Raw genomic sequence first — 17,809 nt, 5'->3', positions numbered from 1 at the left:
GCATAAAACTACAAATAAACTGTACAAAGAAAGCAAAGAGGCTCACAAACACATGGAGGCTTAACAACACGTTCCTAAATAATCAATGGATCAATGACCAAATAAAAATGGAGATCCAGCAATATATGGAAACAAATGACAACAACAACACTAAGCCCCAACTTCTGTGGGACACAGCAAAAGCAGTCTTAAGAGGAAAGTATATAGCAATCCAAGCATATTTTAAAAAGGAAGAGCAATCCCAAATGAATGGTCTAATGTCACAATTATCGAAATTGGAAAAAGAAGAACAGATGAGGCCTAAGGTCAGCAGAAGGAGGGACATAATAAAGATCAGAGAAGAAATAAATAAAATTGAGAAGAATAAAACAATAGCAAAAATCAATGAAACCAAGAGCTGGTTCTTCGAGAAAATAAACAAAATAGATAAGCCTCTAGCCAGACTTATTAAGAAGAAAAGAGAGTCAACACAAATCAACAGTATCAGAAACGAGAAAGGAAAAATCACGACGGACCCCACGGAAATGCAAAGAATTATTGGAGAATACTATGAAAACCTATATGCTAACAAGCTGGGAAACCTAGGAGAAATGGACAACTCCCTAGAAAAATATAACCTTCCAAGATTGACCCAGGAAGAAACAGAAAATCTAAACAGACCAATTACCAGCAACGAAATTGAAGCGGTAATCAAAAAACTACCAAAGAACAAAACCCCTGGGCCAGATGGATTTACCTCGGAATTTTATGAGACATACAGGGAAGACATAATACCCATTCTCCTTAAAGTTTTCCAAAAAATAGAGGAGGAGGGGATACTCCCAAACTCATTCTATGAAGCTAACATCACCCTAAAACCAAAACCAGGCAAAGACCCCAACAAAAAAGAAAACTACAGACCAATATCCCTGATGAACGTAGATGCAAAAATACTCAACAAAATATTAGCAAACCGAATTCAAAAATACATCAAAAGGATCATACACGATGACCAAGTGGGATTCATCCCAGGGATGCAAGGATGGTACAACATTCGAAAGTCCATCAACATCATCCACTACATCAACAAAAAGAAAGACAAAAACCACATGATCATCTCCATAGATGCTGAAAAAGCATTTGAAAAAGTTCAACATCCATTCATGTTAAAAACTCTCAGCAAAATGGGAATAGAGGGCAAGTACCTCAACATAATAAAGGCCATCTATGATAAACCGACAGCCAACATTATATTGAACAGCGAGAAGCTGAAAGCATTTCCTCTGAGATCGGGAACTAGACAAGGATGCCCACTCTCTCGACTGTTATTTAACATAGTACTGGAGGTCCTAGCCATGGTAATTAGACAAAACAAAGAAATACAAGGAATCCAGATTGGTAAAGAAGAAGTTAAACTGTCACTATTTGCAGATGACATCATACTGTACATAAAAAACCCTAAAGACTCCACCCCAAAACTACTAGAACTGATATCGGAATACATCAAAGTTGCAGGATACAAAATCAACACACAGAAATCTGTGGCTTTCCTATATACTAACAATGAACCAACAGAAAGAGAAATCAGGAAAACAAATCCATTCACAATTGCATCAAAAAAAAAAAAACACCTAGGAATAAACCTAACCAAAGAAGTGAAAGACTTATACTCTGAAAACTACAAGTCACTCTTAAGAGAAATTAAAGGGGACACTAACAGATGCTCGTGGCTAGGAAGAATTAATATCGTCAAAATGGCCATCCTGCCCAAAGCAATATACAGATTTGATGCAATCCCTATGAAACTACCAGCAACATTCTTCAATTAACTGGAACAAATAATTCAAAAATTCATATGGAAACACCAAAGACCCCGAATAGCCAAAGCAATCCTGAGAAAGAATAATAAAGTAGGGGGCATCTCACTCCCCAACTTCAAGCTCTACTATAAAGCCATAGTAATCAAGACAATTTGGTACTGGCACAAGAGCAGAGCCACAGACCAATGGAACAGAATAGAGAATCCAGATATTAACCCAGACATATATGGTCAATTAATATTTGATAAAGGAGCCATGGACATACAATGGCGAAATGACAGTCTCTTCAACAGGTGGTGCTGGCAAAACTGGACAGCTACATGTAGGAAAATGAAACTGGACCATTGTCTAACCCCATATACAAAAGTAAACTCAAAATGGATCAAAGACCTGAATGTAAGCCATGAAACCATTAAACTCTTGGAAAAAAACATAGGCAAAAACCTCTTAGACATAAACATGAGTGACCTCTTCTTGAACATATCTCCCCGGGCAAGGAAAACAACAGCAAAAATGAACAAGTGGGACTATATTAACCTGAAAAGCTTCTGTACAGTAAAAGACACCATCAATAGAACAAAAAGGATCCCTACAGTATGGGAGAATATATTTGAAAATGACAGATCCGATAAAGGCTTGACGTCCAGAATATATAAAGAGCTCACATGCCTCAACAAACAAAAAACAAATAACCCAATTAAAAAATGGGCAGAGGAACTGAACAGACAGTTCTCCAAAAAAGAAATACAGATGGCCAACAGACACATGAAAAGATGCTCCACATCGCTAATTATCAGAGAAATGCAAATTAAAACTACAATGAGGTATCACCTCACACCAGTAAGGATGGCTGCCATCCAAAAGACAGAGAACAACAAATGTTGGCGAGGCTGTGGAGAAAGGGGAACCCTCCTACACTGCTGGTGGGAATGTAAGTTAGTTCAACCATTGTGGAAAGCAGTATGGAGGTACATCAAAATGCTCAAAACAGACTTACCATTTGACCCAGGAATTGCACTCCTAGGAATTTACCCTAAGAATGCAGCAATCAAGTATGAGAAAGATCAGTGCACCCCTATGTTTATCGCAGCACTATTTACAATAGCCAAGAATTGGAAGCAACCTAAATGTCCATCGATAGATGAATGGATAAAGAAGATGTGGTACATATACACAATGGAATACTACTCAGCCATAAGAAAAGTGCAAATCCAATCATTTGCAGCAACATGGATGGAGCTGGAGGGTATTATGCTCAGTGAAACAAGCCAAGCGGAGAAAGAGAAATACTAAATGATTTCACTCATCTGTGGAGTATAAGAACAAAGGAAAAACTGAAGGAACAAAACAGCAGCAGAATCACAGAACTCAAGAATGGACTAACAGGTACCAAAGGGAAAGGGACTGGGGAGGATGGGTGGGTAGGGAGGGATAAGGGGGGTGGAGAAGTATGGGGGTATTAAGATTACCATGCATGGGGGGTAGGAGAAAGGGGAGGGCTGTACAACACAGAGAAGGCAAGTAGGGATTCTACAACTTTTTGCTATGCTGATGGACAGTGACTGTAAAGGGGTTTATAGGGGAGACCTGGTATAGGGGAGAGCCTAGTAAACATAATATTCGTCATGTAAGTGTAGATTAGTGATACCAAAAACAAAGCAAAACAAAACAAAACAAAACAAAGGGCAGTTCCTGTGTGGTAACCTCCAATGAGTTCTACTCAAGGGTATAAAGGGCATATAAAAGTGTAGGCAAAGGGTCTGTTTGTGTTTATACAGAGGATCAAAGCCTAATTGGGCTACCCCGAAAATGAACTAAGATACGATATGAAAAAGAACTTCCAACATCAGCACTCTCGGGAAGACTCATGGCAGAAGATGATCATCAAAAAACCGCAACAAAGATCCACGCACTGCTACAGCTGTAGATGCACTCATCCCACCAGCTCCTGGACTTGCCATGGGAATGAGGAAGGAGATATCTAAGCTGGCCTGTGCATACAGTAAAACAACAAATTTGACTGGATCTATACTGTTGGAACTCAACCAAGAATTAGGAGAAGTGCAAATTGTAGCGCTCCAAAATCTTACAACTACAGACTATTTACTGCTAAAAGAACATAAGGGATGTGAACATTCCCCAGGAATGGGTTGTTTTAATTTGTCTGATTTCTCTCAGACTGTTCAAGTTCAGTTGGACAATATCCACCATATCATAGATAAGTTTTCACAAATGCCTAAGGTGCCTAACTGGTTTTCTTGGTTTCACTGGAGATGGATGGTAATTACAGGTATGCTTTGGTTATGTAACTATACTCCTATTATGTTAATGTGTGTGCGCAATTTAAGTAGTAGCTTAAAGCCTGTACATGCTGAAGTTACTCTACAAGAAGATATGTCAAAGAAATAATCAATCTTCCCATGTTTTCTTCCGCCTGCTACTTCTATAGCTTTTCTTCTTCCTTCCTAATTACAACCCTTAAATAGAATTCGTGCCTCATGTCAAATTTACCGAGTATCATACTTCTTCCAAGTGGTAAAGATACCTCAAGACAAATGCTGGGCATAGAAGACACAGGGCATAAATATGCAAAGAAGTAAAAAGCTAACCTTTTCAAACAATAAGGCTTCCCTCTCACTTACCAACTTCACATTTCCCTGTATGGCCCCGCAAGATGACTGGTTAGCCAGAGACGGGTAAGATTCCTCAAGGGAGGAACAACCTAAGACAGGCACAGTCGCAGGGGGGCCATCAGGTGAGAAATTGGGGATCAACAGAGGTGAGGCTTAGAACCTCACCCCCCGTTCTGAGAGAAATCTTCTGCATACGTGGATGTTTTATTGCCCTTGTCTAGCTTGGATTAACACATAGTCTACAGGCACATACCTGATCATCTACAGTTGCTCTCTTACAACACTAAACTATGTTTTCTACCTTAATCTTGAATCTACCTACCACTTCAGCATTTTATTACAAATAATAATAATAAAGAGAGAAATGTGGTATCCACATATAAATCAAGTATAAAAACCAAATGAGTATTCATATTTGAACTGACTGTTTAGAGTTCATAATGCATGAGCAAAACCGAAAGTTTCTGTGATGACTGCCCTTGTACTGTTCACTATGTAACTTATTCATTATGTAAGAATTTGTTCTCCATGTAAGAACTTGTTTGTTATGCTTCAGAAGATTGGAGACTGATGAAAATTAGGCTTGGGGTGGATTAATGATTCTGCATTGACCATTGACTCCCCTATACAGAATTTTATTGTCGTTAACAACCATTTGATCAATAAATATGAGAGATGCCCTCACAAAAAAAAAAAAAAAAAAGGACAGACTTCCAATGGTAAAATAAATAAGTAACCGGGATGTAATGTATAGCATAAGGAATATAGTCAAGATATTGTAACAGCTTGGTAGGATGATAGCTGGAACCTAGAATTATGTATATAAATGTTTTATCACTGTGTTGTACACTTGAAACTAATGTAATGTAATACTGTGCGTCAACTACCCTTCAATAAAAAATAATTATCTAAAAAATAAAAAATAAATAAATAAAAAGTCAGAGAATGTTTTAAGGAAGTAATGTTTCTGCATATATGCACAGAAAAACAATTTAAGTCTTAAAAAGTATGGTGGAGACAATGTTAGATATTTTTAAGACTAAAAAGGTCAAAAAATCAGTTAATCTAATTCTTTCTAAACAGGAACGACCACACAAAAACAGATTTTACCTTTTCAGATTCACCATTGCCCAGGGAATTCCAGTAGGTGTGTTAAAGGCAGGAAGGAGTTTCTCAGCCAGTTGGACTGCTTTAATCTTGAATATCTGAGATAAAAACATAAATATTCATAAGTCATAGCCATCAGAACTTATAATTTGCTCTTCTTTCATAGGACGCATACCACATTATATTGGATACATGGAAGAACAACAAGGTGGGGAAGGGGTGCAGAAATGGTGTCTCTTCAGTACCATGGAGTTAGCATATATCAATCAGAGAAAATGTTTGTAAACTGGATACTAAGGAATGCTACCCAAAGTGGTACAGCCTAGGAATTGACAAGTATCCATAAATATGCAATATTTGGAAGAAGGAAGAAGTAAATAATCTGAGGCAGTGGAAAAGGTGTCTGATTCTTCTGTGATAGCTTGAATAGAAATTTTAGTGATTGGTCCTTATCTTCATAGATACTATGTGAGTAATGGAGTTCATGCTTAATCACCTACATGGCACGCTTGGGCACTTCTTTTAGTTCCAAGCTGTATAACAAAAATATCTGATTTCATGGCCCTCCCAAAGACTCTGTTAGCTAGGCAGTACCCTCTAAGGAATCACTAGGTAAAAACAGATTCTATTTTCTGCAACTAGGACTGTTGACTGATAAGATGATGAAAGTAAATCAATTATTCACATGTTTAACAGAGGTCCAAGAATATTTAAATGAAGACTTCTAAAACATATCATTTATTTACAGAGAAAACACTATGTAACCAATACCTATTATGTAAAATCTCCCAGTTAATTTTAAGAGACTAAATTATAGGTAATGGAATGATGCTAAAACTGGTCCTAGGTTTAGTGGAATTAGGATTGAAAAATTTATTTGCAGGCCTGGAAGAACTGGAAGAAACAGAATTAAACAGATACACTGTGACAAGATTACAAAAAGCTTTTAAAACATAAGCAATGAAACTCAGAGTGACAGAATAGATAGCATGGAACCACTGTAGGTTCCTGAGGAGGGACATGATACTAGAATCCATTGTGTGTTTTTGCTTATTTTACTAGACTATTTAAATGACCAAGGTAAAATTTCTGCAGCCTGTTTTCTACCTAAGAGTCAGACTAAGAATGTTAAATAGAAAGTCAAGAATTCAGAACAATCAAATGACTCTCTGCCTCATTCACAGTAAAAGCTATAAATCTTATAAGCAGTGGATCTCTATTACTTCTATGGCCTCACTCCTTTTCTTCCCTCCTCAAGCAAACTACGTCAGCCCCACTAGCCTATTTGGTTGTTCTCTGAGAATGCTAGTTAGGCTTCTGCTTCACTGTCTTTTGCATTTGCTCTTCCTTTCACCTAAATGCTTTTATAAAAAGATATCCTCATGGCTACATCTTATCTCCTTCAGGTCTTTACACCAATGCTATCTCTGCTCATAGTCCCTGACCATTCTATTTGAAATTTAAAAATCCTTATCCCCTTACATGCTTCATTTTTCTCCTTAGTGCTATCAGTAACCGTCTATGTATATTTGGGTAGATACACACATTTTTCTCACATACCTACCTTGTTTATTGCCTATTACCTCCACAGGAGAATATAAGCCATTTTGTTTTATTCACTGTTGTACTCTCAGCACTTAAAAGAGTGCCTAGCATATAATGGGTATCAGCAAGTGTTGAATGAATTTAAGAAGCCAAAGGATAGAGATTTATAAGAAGTAAATTATCTTCTTTCTCTTCCATACCAACCCCATCTCCCTGAGATTTCTGATGTTAACACACAAGGGTTTAAGGAATTTTTTAAATATTCTACAAAAATATTGGGATGATGAAAATGATAAAATGACAAACACAGACATGAACCCAAGTAATCCTCAGAGCAACCCAGTGAGATATGTATTACTGTTACTCCCATTATACAGAGTAGAAACTGAGGTATAAAACAGTTAATTTGCCCATGGTCATACAGCAAGTAAGTGATAAGCCTGAATTTAAACCCAGGACTACCCATCTTTAGAGTCCACATTCTTCCTTGATTATTTTACTATATTAAATGTAGATATACCAATATCTAGGTATAGACATAGATACTGACATATTCCTATACTTTGCATTATTTCATCTTAATTGTTACAGTCAATAATTAAATTCCTCAAAATATTTTACTAATTTATTGAATATCTCTTTATCCTGTATCTTACATCCTCCCTCTTCAATGATAGTTTGGTTAATATAAAATTCTGGGTTGGCAGTTACTTTAAGTCAGCAGTTTAAAGACATTATTCCAATGTCTTCTGGCACCTAATGCTGCTGAAAACTCTGTTGTCAGCTGTCACTCTTTAGTTAAGTAATCAGCCCTTTCTCTTTGGTAGTTTTTAATATTTTATTAATATTCTTGATATTTTTTCAAATATTAACTATCATTTATTATATTAAACTCATCTACAACTCCTACTAAACATCCTTTGAAACCTCTCAGTCAATTTTATATCTCTCAACTTTTTTTTCTTAATTTCTCTCTTTGACTTTCTATACTGCATACTGGATAAATATCATCACCATGAACAGGAACATCATTAAAGGCTAGACAGGAACTTTGGACCAAGTGGAGGTTACTAAAGATCTACAGATTAACACAGACATAAAAGCATATTGATATACACCTCCCAATCAAAAGGAGCCTACAAACACTACTTAAAAACTCATAATGGAGTCTAAGATTTTATTCACTTTGCAAGCTAACAAGTTAGCCTGCCATAATTTCATGAATATCGGCAGAAGACACAAGACAAAATACTGGGTCAGAGAAAAAGGACTGTATCATTTATGACAAAGTAGCAGCCAAAGCTTCAAGTTCACTTACATTAGTTGTACATGCCCCACCCTCCCATCTACCCAAATCCCACAGGGATGATCCAAAGAGTCCACTATGGATTCCTGCACGCACAGGAGATTGTGTTATAGTAGAAGAACTCTGAGCTTGAAGAAGCTCTTTTACAGTAAGTGAAAACAAGCCAATTAGATAACATCAACTCATCCCTGCAAGTATAACCCTGATGACCTGGGTAAAGAGCAGTCAGGGCCTTATATTCTTGGTATTCTCAACAAAGGTATGCAAGGACACTCAGGCATTATGGTGAGTTGCTTTCTTAACCCTTTACATTGGCAGCAATAGCAGTGCCTTCCTATAGCAGCAGCTAAATCCACTTAGCAATTTTCCCAACATATACAGAATCAGTTTTATCAATCTCACCCCTCACACCTCCAAAGAGGGGAGCACCTGCTTACCGGCACACTTTCATCAGAGGTATGAGTTCTGCGTTGCCCTTCCTCTTAAAGTTTCTAAGATTTATTCTTTCAGCCCTGGGTGCTTCCTGAAAGAGCCACCTCCATGACACCTTAGAGTATTCTTTTTAATCTAGCACTTACCCAGTTAACTCTATGTCTAGTTAATAATTCTTTGTGTTAAATACACTGTTCAAACAATTGGCATAATTTTTGTCTCTTAACTGGAAGCTGACTGATAAAATAATCCATATTTTGTTATCTATTAAATTTTTGCTTACCTTAAAAAACAGGAAAATGAAAAAGGGAGACATTTAAAAATAGTACACAGGTCTTGTATTCTAATCCAAATACTATTAATATTTTAATATATTTCCATCCTTTCTTTCTGAACATATGTAAGACTTTAAAGTAGTTGGATTTTTATTGTCTTTTCTTCATACTAACATAATAACACAAGTACATTTCCAATTTTAACAAAATTGTCTAATTTGCTGTATCCATTTCCTCTCCTCCTACTCACTCCTCAACATATTCCAACATGGCTTCTGCCCCCACCATTTCACTGAAATGGATCTTGCTATGAATTAGCCACACATTTGAGCAACAAGCATTTTCAGTCATTAATGACCAGTTCCCTCCTTTAAATACTTTCTCCCTTTTGTTCAATACTCTTAACAATCTCACTCCCTCCTTTACTGACTCATCCTCCTCAGATCTGACCATTATTGTTGTTTCTCAAGGCTTGATTCTAGGTCCCCTTCTCATATCTTAAATTGTCTCCCTAAGCAATTTCACATGTGCTTGTTTTCAATTATCAGCTATACAGCAATCAACTCTGAAATCTGTATCTGGAGTCAAGACTTTTCCAATAAATATCAGATCCATTACATCTGTCTACTACCTACTTCCACTTAAATACAGCAAAATTCCCTCAAACTCAACTTAAAATGAACTGATGATCTTTGCAGTATTCTGAAAGTGTTCAATATCTAGTAACTGTCACTAGTCTCATACCAAAACCCAGAAACCTGGAGACAGGATCTCTCATCCTTCTGCCTCATTTCCCCCTCCAAAATATCATCCAATTCTTTTGACTTTACCTCCCAAATACTTAAAATTATTTGTATCTCCCATCTCTACAACCCATCTTAGTCCAAGCTGCCATTATTTATTGCCAAAAATACTTCAATGACTGACTGACTGACTCAATGAAGGAAACATACATACACACAATCTTACATATTGGTCTATAATTTGCTTATACTACTGAATATATCAAGCATATTTTTCCCAGTTAAAATATATCAAACTTCTGTTCTACAATAAGAGATAGATTAATTTATTCAACAATTTCACTCTAAATGAATATTCAGGTCTTTTCAAACATTGATTAATACATGATTTACAAACATTGGCTACTACAAATACTGCTGCAATGAAATACCCTTCTAAGTATACCTACATATCCACAATGTTACTTTTAGATAATATATTCCTAAAAGTGGGTTATTGGGTCAAAAACAATCATATATTTTAGATGTTTACTTGACACCACAAAACTATTTTCCAAAAAGGTATATCATTTGTGTTCCCACCAACAGTTTACCATACATTTGCTAAAATTCAAACTATACGTTTAATTACAAACTGTACATTTAATATGGGTGCATTTTATTGTATGTAAATTAACTACAATATAGCTGCTTAAAAAAAATAATTTTGAGCTGGGCCTTGAAGTTCTTACCAGGCAAAGAATGTAGAAGGGCAAGAGTCTCTTTCACGCAAAAAATTATGGTGTAGTTCTATACACAAATGGGGAAATAAAACAATATGACCTAAATACATAGCATGCAGAATTTGGGGCTTCTACTCTCTGATTCTCTCCATCTTGGAATTCACCCCAGAATTTCCAGCTACTGACTCTGTCTTCGATTTGCCAAATCAATTACAATAACTGTATTCATCAACTATGAACTGGTATTAGAACAGTAACTTTAACGTTAAACGTGTGAATATGTACATGAATATGTAGAGGAAAATACTGGAGAATGTATTTAGAAATGTTATCTGGGTCAGCAAAACTTAGTGAAATGTTCTGCCCAATTACCAGCACATTTGTAGAGAAGGAAGATGTCAAATTTTCAATGCAAATAGCAGCAATTTCTAAGCAAACTCAGGTTTAACAAAAATACAGTAAGAGTGCACTAAGGACAATGATGGCTAATATTTAAACAAAGAAAAATTAACACTCTAATATGTCCTTTTTAAAATTAAGAACTTACATGGCCTTATGATGGGCACACATGGTGTGGGGGATCATGGAGAAGACAGTATAGCACAGAGAAGGCAAATAGTGACTCTGTGGCACCTTACTGTTCTGATGAGCAGTGACTGCAATGGAGTATTTTTATTTCAAACATTGGCTATGGGGGGACATAATAATATGGGTGAATGTAGTGACCACATTCTTTTTTCATGTGAAACCTTTATAAGAGTGTATATCAATAATACCTTAATAAAATAAATAAATAAAGATAATCCTAAAAAAAAAAAAAAGAACTTACATGGCTTTAGGTAAAAAAATGATATTCTATTTGCCTTAGAAAATATCTCCAAATTTATTTAAAAACTATTCTGAAATTAATAAATGGAAACGTCACTAAAATCAAGTCAGGAGAGGCTTAAAGATGGTGGCATTAGAAGTGAAACAGAAACCTCCTCCCAAAACCACATATGATACAAAGATACAGCAAATACAAATAATCCTGAAAGAGCAATCAGAAAGAAGACTGCAACAGACTGCCTACATCTGGGGAATAGAGAAGAAAAGGGTAAAGTAGCAAAGCCGTGATCTGCTGAGACCCAAGAGCACCCCCCACCCAGCTCACTGGTTGGAGGAAGAGAAATACAGCAGGGATGGGGTAGAAGCCTAGGACTGCTGAAAACCCAGCCCTGGAGATGTGCTCTGGGAGCATGAAGCTACATTACGTGGTGCTTTGGAGACTGGTGGGGTTAGAAAGCAAAGACAGGTGGAATACTCAGAGAGACTGAGATTCCAGCCACTTCTGGAGATTAGGTACCCACAAACAGCCACTTTGAGAAAAAATAAAGGCGGGCACTTTTAAAGACTTCCCAATAGCAAGAAGGCTGCAAAAGGGGCAAGAATTACACAGAGCTAGTTGCTCAGGAGAAAGGAAAGATGGACTAAATCATCCCGGCACACACAACTTTCAGGAGATTCAGGCGTTCCATCCCCATCAGGAGAAGCGCACAGAGAGGGACCACTGCAATATGCAGACTACCACTCCTTCCACCTGGCCAGGATTGGTTCACAAACCTGCTGCCCCTGCCATTGTGCTAGGCCAGCCAGAGGGTGGCGCCGCCTTCGGCAGCTACAGGGGTTTAATGCACAGGCTCCTCCCTGTGCACTGGGCCCACTGGCCCTGGCAGCGGAGGTATGCAATGCATCCACGAAGCAGGAAAGAGCTCTTTCCTGTAGGCAGGCACGGGCGCCACATGTCTGTGACCCCTGTGTTTGTTTCAGGTGCTGGGCATCTCCAGAAAGTAGAGCTTCTGGGCACTACAGAGTGCTGCCTACACAAACTTATTTTTCCATAGGAATCATTACAAACATGGAACACAAAAGAACCTGGTAAAAACCAAAATCTCACAAACACCAGAAAGAGGGCTAAGTGTAATGGAAATTACCAATCTTCCTGATAAAGATTTCAAAACAGATATCATAAACATGTTCACAGAGCTACAGAAAAAAAAATTCAAGACCGCAGGGAAGACTTCAAGAAAGAAACAGAAATTTTATAAAATACAGTATCTGAAAGGAAGCATACAATGTAGGGATTTAAAAGAAGATTCAATGAGGTAGAGGAAATGGTAAGTGAAACAAATTAGAGAACAGGAATACAAAAAATCTGAGGCACAGAGAGAAAAAAGGATTTCTAGGAATGAAAGAATATTGAAAGAACTGTGTGGCCAATCAAAACAGAACAATTTTCATATTATACGGGTACCAGAAGAAGAAGAGAAAGAAAAAGGGATAGAAAGTCTTTGAGGAAATAATTGATGAAAACTTCCCCGATCTGGGGAAGGAGACAGTTCTCAGGCAATGGAGGTGCACAGATCTTCCAATACAAGGGAACCAAGGAAGATAACACCAAGACATATAATAATTAAAATGGCAAAGACTAAGGATAAGGACAGACTACTAAAAGCAGTCAGAGAGAGAAAAAAGATCACATTCAAAGGAAAACCCATCAGGCAACCATCAGAAATCTCAGCAAAAAGTTTACAGGCAAAAAAGGAGTGGCATGATATATTCCATGCAATGAAACAGAAGGACCTCAAACCAAGAATACTCTATATGACAAGATTATCATTTAAACCTGAAACAGAGATTAAACAATTTCCAGCAAAAGTTGAGGGAATTTACCTCCCACAAACCATCCCTACAGGGTATTATGGAGCGACTGCTATAGATGGGAGTGTTCCTAAGGCTAAATAGCTGTCAACAGAGAAAATAAAATCACAGTAAAGGAAGTAGACCAATTAATTACTAAGAAAATATAAAAGTAAATCAACTACCCACATAGTTAGTCAAGGGATACATAAAGAGTGCACAATATTATACCTAATATATAAACAGTAGAGGAGGAAGAAAAAGGAGGGAGGGAAAATAAGAACCTTTAGATTGTGTTTGAAATAACATATTAAGTGAGTAAAGGTAGGACGTTAGATAGTAAAGAAGCTACCCTTGAACATCTGGTAAGAAAGAATCTAAAGCCTGCAATGGCAATAAGTACATATCTATCAATAATCACCCTAAATGTAAATGGTCGAAATGCAACAATTAAAAGACACAGAGTTACAGAATGGATAAAAAAAAAAAGACCAATCTATATGCTGCCTAAAAGAGACTCACTTCAAACCCAAAGACATACACAGACTGAAAGTAAAGGGATGGAAAAAGATATTTCATGCAAATAACAGGGAGAAAAAAGCAGGAATCGCAATATTGCATCGGACAAAACAGACATCAAAACAAAAAAAGTAACAAGAGGCAAAGAAGGACATTACATAATGAAAAGGGGTCAGTCCAACAAGAGGATATAACCATTATAAATATCTATGCACCCAACACAGGTGCACTTAAATACATGCAACAAATACTAAGAGAATTAAAGGAGGAAACAGAAAGCAATGCATTCATTTGAGGAGATTTCAACACTCCACTCACTCCAAAGGACAGATCAACCAGACAGAAAATAAGTAAGGACACACAGGCACTGAACAACACATTAGAAAAGATGGACCTAACAGACATCTACAGAACTCTCCACCCAAAGGCAGCAGAATACGCATTCTTCTCAAGTGCACATGGAACATTTTCAAGATTAAGTCATATATTAGGCCACAAAAAGAGCCTCAGTAAATTCAAAAACACTGAAATTGTACCAACCAGCTTCTCAGACCACAAAGGTATGAAACTAGAAATAAATTATGCAAAGAAAATGAAAAAGCCCACAAACACATGGGGGCTTAATAACATGCTCCTAAATAACCAATGGATCAATGACCAACTAAAAACAGAGGTCAAGCAATATATGGAAACAAATCAAAACAAAACTGAACAGCACAAAATATATTATAAACAGCAAAGGCCATTCTAAGAGGAAAGTACACAGCGATACGGGTATACCTCAAGAAACAAAAACAATCCCAAATGAACAGTCTAAACTCACAATTAATGAAACTAGAAAAAGAAGAACAAAAGAGGCCCAAAGTCAGTAGAAGGAGGGATGACATAAAAATCAGAGCAGAAATAAATAAAATTGAGTAGAATAAAACAGTAGAAAGAATCAATGAAAGCAGGAGGTGGTTCTTTGAGAAAATAACCAAAATAGATAAAACCCTAGCCAGACTTATCAAGAAAAGAGAAAGTCTACAAACATAAACAGAATCAGACATGAGAAAGTAAAAATCACAGAAATACAAAGAATTATTAGAGAATACTATGAAAAATTATAGGCTACCAAATTGGATAACCTAGAAGAAATGGACAACTTTCTAGAAAAATAAAACCTTTCAAGATTGACCCAGGAAGAAACAGAAAATCTGAACAGACTAATTACCAACAATAAAACTAAACTGGTAATCAAAAAACTACCTAAGCACAAAGTCCCTGGAAGAGATGCCTTCAATGCTGAATTTTACCAAACATTTAAAGACCTAATATCCATCCTCCTTAAAGTTTTCCAAAAAGTAGAAGAGGAGGGAATACTCCCAAATTCATTATATTAGGGCAGCATCACTCTAATGCCAAAACCAGGCCAAGACCACAAAAAAAGAAAATTATAGACCAATATCCCTGCTGAACATAGATGCAAAAATACTCAACAAAATATCAGCAAACTGAACTCAAAAATACATCAAGAGGTTCATCCATCACGATAAAGTACGATTTATTCCAGGGATGCAAAGATGGTACAATATTTGAAAATCCATCAACAACATACACCACCTCAACAAAAAGGACAAAATCACATGACAATCTCCATAGATGCTGAAAAGCACTCAACAAAATTCAACATCCATTCATGCTAAATACTCTCAACAAAATGGGCACAGAGGGCAAGTACCACAACATAATAAAGGCCATATATGACAGACCCACATATATGTAGTATGTTCAGTTTGCTGATTTTTTGTTGAGTATTGCTGTATCTATGTTCATCAGGGATATTGGTCTATAATTTTCTTATTTTGTGGTCTTGGCCTAGTTTTGGCATTAGAGTGATGCTGGCCTAACATCATAAACTTAACAGTGAAATGCTGAAAGCTTTTCCTTTAAGATAAATGCCCACTCTCCCCACTTTCACTCAACATAGTACTGGAGGTCCTAGAAACGGCAATTAGACAGACAAAAAAATAAAAGGCATCCAGACTGGTAAGGAAGAAGTTAAATTGTCACTGTTTGCAGGTGACATGATATCATACATAAAAAACCCTAAAGAATCCACTCCAAAACCACTACAACTAATAACTGAAATCAGCCAAGTTGCAGGATACATAATCAATGCACATAAATATGTGGCATAGTAACGATGAACTAGCAGAAAGAGAAATCAGGAAAATAATTCCATTTACAATTGCATCAAAAAGAATAAAATACCTAGGAATGAACCTAACCAAGGAGGTGAAATACCTATACCCTGAAAACTTCAAAACACTCATGAGAGAAATTAAAGAAGACACCAATGAATTGAAATACATCCTGTGCTCATGGATAGGAAGAATTAATATTGTCAAAATGGCCATTCTGCCTAAAGCCATCTACAGATTCAATGCAATCCCTATTAAAATACCAACAGCATCTTCAACAAACTAGAACACTTAATTCTAAAATTCATATGGAACCACAAAAGACCCTGAATAGCAAAAGCAATCCTGGGAAGGAAGAATAAAGCTGAGGGGATTACACTCCCCGACTTCAAGCTCTACTACAAAGCCACAGTAATCAAGAAAATTTGGTATTGACACAAGAACAGACCCATAGGTCAATGGAACAGAATAGAAAGCTCAGATATAACCCCATGCACATATGGCTAATTAATATAGGATAAAGGAGCCTTGGATATACAATGGGGAAATGACAGCCTCTTCAACAACTGGTGTTGGCAAAACTGGACAGCTACATGTAAGAGAATGAAGCTGGATTACTGTCTAACTCCATACACAAAAATAAACTCGAAATGGATCAAAGACCTGAATGTAAGTCATGAAACCATAAAACTCTTAGAGGAAAACATAGGCAAAAATCTCTTGAATATAAACATGAGCAACTTTTTCCTGAACACATACCCTGGGGCAACGGAAACAAAAGCAAAAATGAACACATGGGACTACATCAAACTAAAAAGTTTCTGTACAGCAAGGACACCATCAACAGAACAAAAAGGCATCCTACAGTATGGGAGAATATGTTTGTAAATGACATATCCAACACATGGTTAACATACAAAATATATAAAGAACTCACACCCCTCAACACCCAAAAAGCAAATAACCTGATTAAAAAATGGGCAGAAGTCCTGAACAGACACTTCTCTAAAGAAGAAATACAGATGGCCAACAGGCACATGAAAAGATGCTCCACATCGCTAATTATCAAGTAAATGCATATTAAAACCACAATGAGATATTACCTCACACCAGTTAGAATAGCCAACATCCAAAAGACAAGGAACAACAAATGCTGGCGAGAATGTGGAGAAAGGGGAAGGGAACCCTCCTACACTGTTGGTGGGAAGGTAAATTAGTTCAACCATTGTGGAAAGCAATATGGAGGTTCCTCAAAAAACTAAAAACAGAAATACCATTTGATCCGGGAATTCTACTCCTAGAAATTTACCCAAGGAAAACAAGATCCCAGATTCAAAAAAACATATGCACCCCTAAGTTTATTGCAGCACTACTTACTATAGCCAAGACATGGAAGCAACCTAAGTGTCCATCAGTAGATGAATGGATAAAGAAGATGTGGTACATACACACAACGGAATATTATTCAGTCAAAAGAAGAAAACAAATCCTACCATTTGCAACAACATGGAAGTAGCTAGGGGGTATTATGCTCAGTGAAATAAGCCAGGTGGATAAAGACAAGTACTAAATGATTTCCCTCATTTGTGGAGTACAATAATAAAACAAAACTGAAGAAACTAAACAGCTGCAGACTCAAAGGCTCCATGAAAGGACTAGAGGTTACCAAAGGGGAGGGGTAGGGCAGGCGGGTGGGGAGGGCAGGATCAGGGTATTAAGGGGCATTATGATTGGCACACATGTTGGGGGGGTTCACAGGGAAGACAGTGTAGCACAGAGAAGACAAGTAGTGACTCTTTGTCATCTTACTACACTGAAGGACACTGACTATAGTGGGGTGTGGGAGGGACTCGATAATATGAGTGA

At 37.0% G+C, this 17,809-nt stretch overlaps 1 protein-coding gene across 4 annotated transcripts in view; it reads right to left on the bottom strand.

The window, feature by feature from the left end:
- Positions 1-17,809, bottom strand: part of MAN1A2 (mannosidase alpha class 1A member 2) — a 220,979-nt gene that overhangs the window by 103,596 nt on the left and 99,574 nt on the right. For all 4 annotated transcript variants that reach the window (XR_005032480.2, XM_036924455.2, XM_057500590.1 and 1 more), the window contains exon 6: positions 5,543-5,637. Coding sequence is in view for 3 of the 4 variants with exons in the window: in XM_036924455.2 (XP_036780350.1) it covers positions 5,543-5,637 (95 nt within the window). In the remaining variant the exon portion in view is untranslated. The remainder of the gene's footprint in view (positions 1-5,542; positions 5,638-17,809) is intronic.

Source organism: Manis pentadactyla, chromosome 4 (genome assembly GCF_030020395.1).
Source record: "Manis pentadactyla isolate mManPen7 chromosome 4, mManPen7.hap1, whole genome shotgun sequence".
Classification (NCBI taxonomy): domain Eukaryota; kingdom Metazoa; phylum Chordata; class Mammalia; order Pholidota; family Manidae; genus Manis; species Manis pentadactyla.
Note: the sequence above shows the minus strand (reverse complement) of the source record. Positions and strands in the feature narration are given on the sequence as shown.